We start from the raw sequence: 10,595 nt of genomic DNA on the forward strand, positions 1-10,595 counted from the left end.
ACAAAGGGTGATTAGCAATTGAATTATGGTTATCCTTTTCAATCAGAACAAATCTGCTTTTGCCTTTTAGATTTTTCACTCCGAAAAGCCAGTGCAACCCCTTATAATTTCAAATAAAATTGGCGTTTTCAATCCATGTTCCTTCAGTGGGGCCTCTTAAGCTTTGCAAACATTCAGCTGTGATTAGAATCTTTATCTTCCTTATACTGAAAGCAGTGACAATCTCTCTTTTCTGATCTTCTTTCCATTCAGCAATTCCGGAATTCCAGAAAAGGGTCTCTCTGCTTTCCTTCTGGAGTAAATGTACCAATCCTTCTGGGTTCTACCACATCTCTGCTGACAAGATGATCAAACAACTGGATGCCATGTTCGCTACTACGCTGAATGACGAGTGCCCAGGACTTGCAGAAACAGGTACAGTTTTCCAGTGTGTTTCTACAGTAGCAGCAGAGAGCATCCATCTCGCTGATGGTGTCTGCAAGAAATCTCTGCAGCAGAAATCATGGCTACTGACACCTATATTAAGTCTTTCAAAGTTGCTTGCTGACATTAGCACACTGAAATATTTTGTTATATTTTCCAAAATGCAAAATGACTTAACCCAAACAAAGGGCTTTTGAAGCACAAATATTGATTTAGTTAATGATTTATACAAACTAGCATATCCAGTCAGGCAAAAATTGCTACTCTGCTCCAGTCTTCCAGTTACTCATCTTTTGTTTTATAATACTTGCAGATAGATATGCTTTGTGTGCATTTTCCAGCAGATGCCGGAGAAATATAGGTTTCCCTTACAAAAGTAGCCAGCTCCTATTGACCCGAAAACCCATTAGCTGGCTCACAGCTGAGTTTTGGCCTACCAGAATGCCTTAGATCCTCTCGAATTGCCTATTGGCAAGCTGCAACAAAACATGTCTCTCCCGTATCAGTCTCTACAGCCACAGAAGGCACAGTAATTCTCCAATGGTTTAATTTCACAGTCTTCCATTGTCTCCCAAGAGACAGATACCACCAGGCTGGCTTCATTGCATGGCCACACATTTAGCAATAACTGAACTGTTGAATGTGGTACTTAATACTGAACTACTACTACTACTACTGCTACTACTACAGGTTGATCAAATTGAGGGTCAAAGTGGTTCTGTTGGTTTCCTTTCCAAATCCTGCTCCTTCCACCCTCTACCTACCCCATGTCCACTGTTTTTCTACGTTGAAGTTTATTCCATGAGGCTTTACCCTCATTTGCAACACTCGGGCCTTTTTCTGTATGCTTGTAACTGTTGCCCACACTGCCTGTGTGCTACCACCTTTTTATTTGCTTCAAATCCCTCATAAAAACCCAACTTTTATGTAACACGTTTGCCTCAGTTCCTTAGTCCTCGTGCTCTGCTGTGACTTAGAGAGCAATCCTAAGCCCTGATCCACTGGCTGCAGGTAATTAAGATGGGACAGAGGTGCCTCTCTGCTGGTAGAGAGCAGCTCTGAGCTGGGGGCATGTCCACAGAAGAGGCGCTCATAAAGCACTCTTTGTTTCTGCTGGTCATAGGTTAGGGTTGCCATGTTTCAAAAAGTGAAAATCCAGACACAAAAGTAGTTAAGCTTCACCCCAACACCACCAAAAAACCCTGAAAAATAATAATGAATTTTGAGTTAAGTAAATTTGCCAAAATCTATACTCCTGACATCCAGATTTTCCCAGGCATTTCAGTGATTCCTGCCCAGACACTGCTTCCGATGACTGAATCCCGGCCATGTCTGGGAAATTCTGGATGTGTGGCAGCCCTGTCATGAGTGCCAGTAGCAGGGTAGGCTCTGTTGCACTAGGGAAGGGATGTGAATCAAAAGCAACATCCGCATTCACTGTACCATGACTTGCAAACTTATTAAATCAGCACAGTGCCTCCTAGAATTTTAATCTGCTTTTTTTTATCTTGTCACGCACAGTGTTCAAAACCTTGGTATCACATATCTTGGACCGAGCAGAGCCTGTCCTCTCTTCTAGTCTGTCCTTGGAAATCATAACAGTTTTCCAGTATTACAACTATTTTGCTAACAAAAATGTCCACGATCTGGCAAATTATTTGCTTCAGCTTGCAAGAGAAGGTAAGGATGATCATACAGTTTCCTAGGGAAGGTTATCTTTAAAAAAAAAAAAAAGTACAGCATGAAATAATTCCATTTACTGCTCCAAAGAACTCAGGAGTATGTTTTAAGTTAAGATTCACAATGCACACATGAACGGTGTGCTTTGAACTAAGGCAAAAATGACACCTTTTGATCCTACGGCTGGGGAAAATCTGAAGATCAAATCATGGGCTCTCCCTGAATAGCAAGATCTGCTACGTGTTAATTCGCATACACATTCACACACAAACACATAACTTCTATTAGCCGAGAGTCTTGAAGCTATTGCGAATGATGTAATGTAAAGTCTGTTTTAGTGGAAGGGTGATAGCTCGGTCGTAGAACACATAACGTCCCAGGGTCGATCTCAGCATTTCAAGACAGGTCAGCGAAAGAGTGCAATGCAAAACTCAGCCAAGCAGTATACATTACACTGAGTTAGATGGACCAATAGTTAGGCAAGCTTCCTGTGTAAACTCTGCAGTTTGCCACAAGGTGTCCCATATCAAAGATGCCAGCAAAACAACCTGGATGGTTGAAGAAAGTAAGATGACTGTTAAACTAATTTTGACTTATGGAGGCTGCTGGAAAAACTCATGGTTGATCCGGTTCCTCAGATATTCCTTAAAATTTTCTGTGTTCAGGTGGTTGGGTTTTTTTTATAAAAAAAGAAGAGCACTTTTGGAGATGAATGCAAGCGGAATTCTAACCAGGAGCACAGTAAAATGCAGCAAGCTTTCCAGTGCCCTGTCCAATGAGCTGCAAAAGAATTGGGCTAAAGGACAAGCACTGGACACTTGATTTTTTTTAAAAAAAAGGTTTGGGTTTTTTTTATAATCTACATGCAATAGAATTAACAGTTGCAAACAAATTTGGCAAGATATATTTATGCTCTATTGATTCTCCCTCCTCTGCCATCACTCCCTTTTACCACTGAATTTTTGGCTGTGGGCTTTAAAGACCCAACATGTTGGCCACTCCAGGTGGTAGCAGTGACACCTAGAGTGCCTCCTCCTCATTATGTGGATGAAGTTGCCAGACTTCCTGGTAGCAGTTGGTAGTGATGTGGACACTGCCTTCCAATGAAGGCTATTCACAAACCAATTCTAGACTTTGCCGTTACCATATGGAGTAGCTTAAACACATGCGAAAGCTTGGACACCTGTTGCTGGGAATCACAAGCACTCAGGTCCTGCTTGCAGGAGTTCAATAACCACCTGGTTGGCTATGACTATGAGACCAGGATGCTGAACTAGGGGGGCCTGTGACATGATCTTACGCTCATATGTTGTCACTGTCTTTGTGTGGTGAACCTAAGCATGCCCTAACTTGGAGGGACATTCTTGTTCCATTTCAGCCTTAATGGTGCAGACTCTACAGTCCTTAAGAGATGAAAAGTTCTTGCAGAATAAAGCCACTTTAACCTCCTTCAGCCTCCCACCTCAGCAAGAAGTACTGAAATCCTTGGCTCTCCTCCTCCTGACTGAAAACAAAAGGGAGACCCACGAGGCTGTGGCATCCTTGTTGTCGGCTGCAGCAGAAGACAAGGACTTCAGGGAAAAGGTAGGTGCGATTGGAAATGGTAACAAAATTATGAGTACTGGGGTAGAGCTGTTAGATTTCAGCTAGGGCATTTCTCTGAGGCTATTAAGGCTTCATGGCGGGAAGGAACTCTCTAGCTAGACAGGGTGGTCTAACATTTCATATCAAGTGGGCCGCAAGAGTACCTCGACCCAGAACCCATGGTCCCTATGCTGCCTTGTATGGTGGGAGGAGCAAGGCCAAAATTTGATGCGTCACCCCCAGCCCTCATGCTGCCTTCCCAAAGCTAAGTGAGGCACCAGGCTCTGGGAAAGAGGCGTTAGTCTCTGGCAAGGTCCTAGAGGCCTCCCACCTCCTTCCCAAAGCTAGGAAGATGGAGGACTCGAGGACCCTCTCAGAGCTCTCACACCTCCTTCCTAAAGCTCCATGCCTTGCTTACCTGGCTTTGAGAAGGCAGTGGACGGAGGGGCCTCAAATGTTGCTGAGGACCAGACCACCCTGAGTTAGGAAGTGGGGTTGGGACTACAGGACTGTTTATCCCCAGTTCCAAGCAGCAGCATGTAGAGAAACAGCATCTCTCCCTATATAACCCCAGCTGGGATAGCTCAGTCGGTAGAGCATGAGACTCTTAATCTCAGGGTCGTGGGGTCAAGCCCCACATTGGGCAAGAGAGACCTTTGTTGCAAGGAGTTGGACTCAGATGTCCCTCAGGGTCCCTTCCAACTCTGTGATCCTCTACACCCAGGGAAGCACTGCTTCAGGTATTGCATTGATTCATTGTGAGTTTGGATTAGGGCCCTGGTGTAAAGGTATTCAGGCTTTTTACCTCTGTTTTTGATTTTGGATTGCATTAGTTAGGTGGTGGTTTTGCTATAATTGTTGTTAATCCTAATTTATTTTGCTTTTATAGTTTTGAATTGGAATAAGTAAGCTGCATGCACTACACATATGCCAATAATTTAGAATGGCCCCTGGAGCACATAATCTGCTTTAGTTACTCCTTTTGAGGGGAACCACATGTTGCTGAACTGCAATGCCCTTCATCCTTCATCATTGCCAATACTGGGTGGGGCAGAGTTGGAGTCCAACAACATATGGAGGACTGCTGGTTCTCAATCTTTGCCTTAAGTGCTGCCTTAAGTCTTTCTGTGAGATGCAGCTGCAGCTTCCTCCTCATTGCCTCCCTCTTTCCCCCCCTCCCAGGCTTTAATTTATTACTGCGAAACCCTTGCACAGCCCAGCCTCCACCTGCAGAAGGCAGCTTGTATGGCCCTGAAATGCCTCCAGGTAAAGTTTGCCTTCTTTTCTTTCCCAGGCACAACAAAAGGTCAAGCAACAGGAAGGGTTTCAATAGCCCCTCTTGAGCAAACAGCAACAATCAGAGTCTTGTTCTTCTGCATTAGCCATCCTGGTATTACTTTGCAAAAGTGAGGAGGATTTATTTTTTATTTTTTTGCACAAGTAATTTAGAACCTTGAAGTATCTCCAGGATGAGGAGGTACACAGACTTAACTTATAATCAGAAAACTAATGCTTATGCAGTAGAACAACAACAACAACAACAACAATATGGAGAACACTGGAAAATGGGGAAGGGGGGCTATGCCAGTGCAGTAGCACCAAGATCTGCCGTTGCACCTACATTTGGACTAGGATCTGTTTAAATCGCTATCATGTTGTGGTTTTTGTACTTCCAAACAAAACCACCACATAGATTGTAGCACCATTTCAGTTCACAAGAAGTACTGGGGCAGAGGAATTGCACCAGTGATGGTGGGCGGGGTGTGGGTGGGTGGCAGATCCACTGCTATTTCCCAAGCCCTACTGGGTCATGGCAGCCAGGGCAGAAAATGATGTTGGTGGTGGGAAACCAGTTTTTCCTCCTCTCCCACTGCCTACATAACTGCTTGCCTAGCTTCCAGCTCTGTTTGGGAAGGGGTTGTTGGAAGAATGAAGAAGCTGAGGATTCTGAGGCAGTGGCGGAGCTGGGTGCTCTGGCACCCGGAGCAGCACACATCCCATGCACCCGGGGGCGGGGCGATCCGCCCACGGGGGTGAGGACAATCCTCCCAAGGGGCAGGGCGATCTGCCCACAGGGCCGATTGGCGCAGCTGCGCGATTCTCCCAGAGGGCTGATCTCGGCACGGGGGTGCGCTGAATGTTAACTCCTTCAGGCTGAAGGGGGTGACATTCAGCGCATGCCCCCCAAGCCTACAGCGAGCCGGGGGAAGGGGGAGAGCCACAGCAGCTGCTTTGCTGCTTGCCACTCACTGGGCTTGGGGGAGTCGTGCCAAATGTCACCCCCCTTCAGGATCACACCCAGGGTGACCCACACACCCCTTCCTATACCCCTATTCTGAGGTTCCTCAGCCCCCCCAATATGTTCCAAACACTCCCCGTTTTGGGCCTCACTAATGTTGGAGCACTACCTACAGGATATCCGAGACTATAGCATTGCACCCTAAACTTCGCTTAACCTGTGGGTGCATTGCCTAATCTCAGGGAAGACAGAATTAAGAGCAAGTCATGAAATGATTAAAAAAAAAATAGAAATTTGCCTGTATACACCCAAACCAGCTGTAGAATGCCATTGTAATACAGAATTAACTAAAGATTTTTAGTAATAACCTTTTAGTTATGACAAATGTGGCTCTTGTAGCATAGTGGTAGTTTAGTGGATAAATCTATTGTTGTGAATAATAGTCATTTTAAGAGCTTTTGTTCATAATGCAATAAGGTACATAAGACAGTAAGACAAAAGTTAACAAAGCTTGTGAAAGAGAACCTAGGACCTGCAACAGCATTTCCTCCAGGGATCCAGCTGACGTGAGCTGTTTATCTTTTCCTTGACTGTTTCGTGCATCTTCAGTTTCATGCCACAAGCGCTACCAAAATGTATCGGGTGTTGCCCAATGGAGGGAGCAGATCCACACGATATTTAATTTTGCATGTGGCTCTGCTGTCCCCATTGAAATTATGTAGTGAGGAAAGTCATATGTGGATAAAAGCCCTCCTCTGTTGCACTCCGTGGGTGCATCACAGACAACACATGTGGGATTCTGGATTTGAGCTCTGAGCTTCTGCAGAGAAATAGCAAACTCCAAATGAGTTCATAAAAAGTTTCACACAGATTTGAACAACTGGACAGAGAATCAGTGATTATACTTTTATATATAAACCATTTGGAACGAGAATAGAAAATAATTAACTTGTTTTTGTTTTTGGTATAGGCAACTGAAAGTATTAAAATGCTAGTCACGCTTTGCCAGTCTGACAATGAAGAGATCAGGAAGATAGCCTCTGAAACCCTTCTTTCTCTTGGTAGGTTGACTAACTTTATGCCATTCCACTATTAAAAAATAAAGAGTAAAAGCAAACTGATGAAAAAAATGGGACAAAAGCAGAGTGGGGTGTGGGTAATAGAAGAGCAATGACAAAGAGAAACTAGGAAGCACTAGCACAGTACTGGTGATTCCCAAACTCTTATTTCTACATAACATCTGATACAGGAGAGGCAGTGCAAGCCCTCAATCAGTGGCTGATGCAATGGTGGGCTGGACTGAGCCGTCAATGAACTCGGCTTGGACCCTAGGAAGACAGGGGTGGGTGGGTGGCTCCTACGTGTGGGAGATAGATCTGTCACCTGTCCTGATTGGCGTTGCACTCCCTCTGAAGGAGCAAGTCCGCAGTCATCTGTGGCTAGGGGTGCTTTCTTCAAGCTCTGGCTACTATGCCAGCTGTTACTGTTCCTGGACCACAGTAGCCTAACCACAGTGACCCACGCATTGGTAACATCAAGACTTGATTACTGTAGCACACTTTATGTGGTGACACTCTTGTATCTGGTTCAGGAGTTGCAGCTGGTGCAGAACATAGTAGCCAAACAGCTCACAGGAGCAAGTTACTGGCAATGTGTTTACTCCTCTGCTGAGATGTGCCCTGGTTGCCAATTTGCTTCTGAGCTAGCTTCTTTTGCTAATTCTCAAAGCCCCCGCAAAAACCCTTAGGCTCAAAGTACCTTAAGGACCATAAGATCCCTTATGCTCCATCTAATCACCGAGATCCTCTGATGGGGCACTTCTTCCACACCCGAGGTTTGGTCAGCCTTTATTAGGGACTGAGCCTTTACTGTGGCAGGCTCTGTTCTGCAGAACTCCCTGCGGTAGAGGTTCAGCAGGAATTATTCCTGCCCTTCCTTTAGGCATCTCCTAAAAGCAGTGCTGTTCAGACAGGCCTTTGCAATCCAAATTTCTTTTTCCCAACCAACATTTATTGCTTTTTGAAGACGCTTTTATTGCTCCAGCTGCTTTATTAGGGTCTGCAAAAGTGGAACTTTACAAATATTTAAATCCATAACTTTGCAGCCACTGAACAACAGCACCTAACCTTCCCTTAATGCAGTGGTGTAGCAGGAAAGAATGGCAAGAAGATTCAAGGACAATCGGTATACTGTTTTGGGAATAATTCATGTTCCTACGTAGCTGCATTGTTTTATATTTTCTGGATGTCCCATGATCATGTTATAAAGTAGTTGTGTTCTATCTTATAAATCAAGCACTGCTAGTTGTTTCTTGTTTCCCAAAGTATTTATCAATTTTCAAAAAATTGGTGTGGCACAAGCATATTTTTATTCTGAAAGTGTGGCCTGGAGAACCTCTGCCTTCATGCAACATTTGCCTTGCTTCTCATTTTTCTCTGCTCAGGAGAAGATGGACGGCTGGCATATGAGCAGCTAGATAAATTCCCTCGTGAATTTGTTAAGGTTGGTGTACGACGTGGGACTGAGGTAGCCACAGCCTTTTAAGAGTTTCAATTGCATATTAACACAACAGCTTCAGAGGCTGGTCTTCTTTAACCACAACGGTGCTGTAGCTGAACTGCAAGAAGATTCACAGGTGTTCGAAGAAGAAGAATGAATTTGAGGGCTGTTACTGGCTTCACTCTGTAACTTATAATGAAAACAGTGATTTGTCAAAGATTGCAGTTGCTTTGCTTTTGAGTGAAACTAGGTCACTGCCATACAGTCAGCCTCGGCAAATACAACAAAAGTTTTGTAATCATAAATGAGGCATTTTAAATTGTATATGGTGGGTTTTCTGTGGATATAATTGCATCAGTTTAAAACTTTGTGATGCTTCCTGTAAATCAGTGGAAAGGAAAAAGCAAACTGAGTAGGACTTTTAACAGCAGTTCTGACTCCCATCTGTGCTGTGCCTCAGTTGCCTTCAAGTATCTCCTGCCTTGTTTTTGTTCTTAGTAGCACCATTTAGTATGAACAATCTTCAGATGACGGGCCTGACTCTGGAAACAGCTGGATGCAAACTCCAGATTTCAGTAATTCTCTGACTCATTTCCTATTTCCATTCTTGCTCTTTTCTGGCTTCCAGTAATGACCTCTGATAAATCCCAAATGATTTTTTAAAATAAAAACAAACACTCTCAAGCAGTCGTGCAGGTTGTATAAAACAAACAGGTGTTCTCCTTTTTTCCAGAAAGGGCATATGGCCACATTATACTTTTACATGAAAACACCGAGATTTAATCTTCCTTTCCCCTTCCTTGACATTTCAAAAAAGAATGAGGTTTTGTGCATTTATAGCTGGGAGCTACAATGATTTCAATGTAAAAGAGAACAAGTGGTGGAGATCTCTGGGACTACTTCAAATTGAGTTGTTCACACACACTCCCTATCTGCAACAATCAAGGTGACAGACAGCATGCTATGATGCTAGTTTTCTTAGAAGTAAATCCCAGTGTGCAATGGTGGTTACTCCCAAATTAGTATGCATGGATTGTAACTTGAAGGTGTTTTATTGAAGCCCTCATCAGACAATAAAGTTTGAAGCGGCTCATAGCTCTTCAACCATTGGGCACTCCTCCTTGGAGACATACAGATTGTGAAGTGCTGGTTGTTGGTTTTTTAAAAATAAATTTAACAGAAGTCTTTCCCCCCTTTTTTGCCAAAATGCATTGGCAAGCCAGTATTCTTAATTGTTAATGTTGTAACACTGTATATACCTGTATATTATAAATTATAAATATTCTTTGATTAAAAGCTGTACAGTCACTCAAAGGTTTTACTGAAGGGGGAAAGTCTCTTTTATGAAATGTGAAATAAGTAATTGTGCTCTGGTTTTTACAGCACATTGCTGCCACAAGCCTACAGTCTTTCATTGTCGTCTTTTGTATTGATTTTTGGCTTACATTTGCCTTCTAGGTTTGTGGTATTTGTACTTCTCATATATACGGCTCCTGTTTAAGTTATAATAAAGATTATTTTTGAATTACTAAATAGCCTTGTTTTTACTTTGGTCGACTTATTTCTTCCACCAGTGCTAGACCTGGACTTCCAACTTGATCAAGATGGTAGTTCTGAGAAAAAAACAGCAAGTAACCTCAAATGACAATATGTCCAGGTATCCCGTACACTGTCACCCAAGCTTTGTTTGCCTATAAATATGTCAGAAGAGCTGGCAAAAAACATGTTTCAGCACTAGGGAGAAAGCACTGCAAAACTGCCTCCCTTCTGAGTTTTTAAAGCTACAGCAAAGATCTGCAAGTACACCTGTAAGTCTGAGTGGGCTGCCTGCAGACAGTTGCTGAATTACCTCCAGGAAACTTTGCAGAGTAACTAGCCCTTCTGCAGTTTGTTGGGAAGATGGTGGTAGAGGTGGTGTTTGGATCTGCCAGCCTCCACCGCTGGACAGGTAAGGGAAAATAGCTCTATCTGTAAGAAGGTATGAGCAACAATAAAGTATTGGTTGTGGAGGGAAACAAGTTTCTTTACAAAGATAATTTAGACCCATGGGGCAGAAGGATGAATCTATTTTTTTTTTAAATGTGAAAATATAACTTATTGGCTTAACCCACCACCAACCGCAGGATAGGATAGCTAAGAATCTACGTAAGTATGACATCATACTATCTCC

At 43.4% G+C, this 10,595-nt stretch overlaps 1 protein-coding gene and 1 long non-coding RNA gene across 8 annotated transcripts in view; one reads left to right on the forward strand and one right to left on the reverse strand.

The window, feature by feature from the left end:
• Nucleotides 1–9,958, forward strand: part of RIPOR2 (RHO family interacting cell polarization regulator 2) — a 99,616-nt gene extending 89,658 nt beyond the window's left edge. For all 7 annotated transcript variants that reach the window (XM_053396743.1, XM_053396737.1, XM_053396739.1 and 4 more), the window contains 6 exons: nt 253–414; nt 1,945–2,103; nt 3,482–3,687; nt 4,870–4,953; nt 6,897–6,987; nt 8,370–9,958. In XM_053396743.1, coding sequence (XP_053252718.1) covers nt 253–414; nt 1,945–2,103; nt 3,482–3,687; nt 4,870–4,953; nt 6,897–6,987; nt 8,370–8,470 — 803 coding nt within the window. In that variant the 3' untranslated portion in view covers nt 8,471–9,958. The remainder of the gene's footprint in view (nt 1–252; nt 415–1,944; nt 2,104–3,481; nt 3,688–4,869; nt 4,954–6,896; nt 6,988–8,369) is intronic.
• On the reverse strand, nt 8,235–10,551 carry LOC128417718 (uncharacterized). Its single transcript, XR_008331528.1, has 2 exons — nt 9,974–10,551; nt 8,235–8,614 (listed from the first exon to the last, which is right to left on the reverse strand). It is a non-coding gene; the product is annotated as an uncharacterized LOC128417718 (long non-coding RNA).
• Nucleotides 10,552–10,595: the final 44 nt, after the last annotated feature.

The sequence above is a fragment of the Podarcis raffonei genome, chromosome 7 (assembly GCF_027172205.1).
Source record: "Podarcis raffonei isolate rPodRaf1 chromosome 7, rPodRaf1.pri, whole genome shotgun sequence".
Lineage (NCBI taxonomy): Eukaryota > Metazoa > Chordata > Lepidosauria > Squamata > Lacertidae > Podarcis > Podarcis raffonei.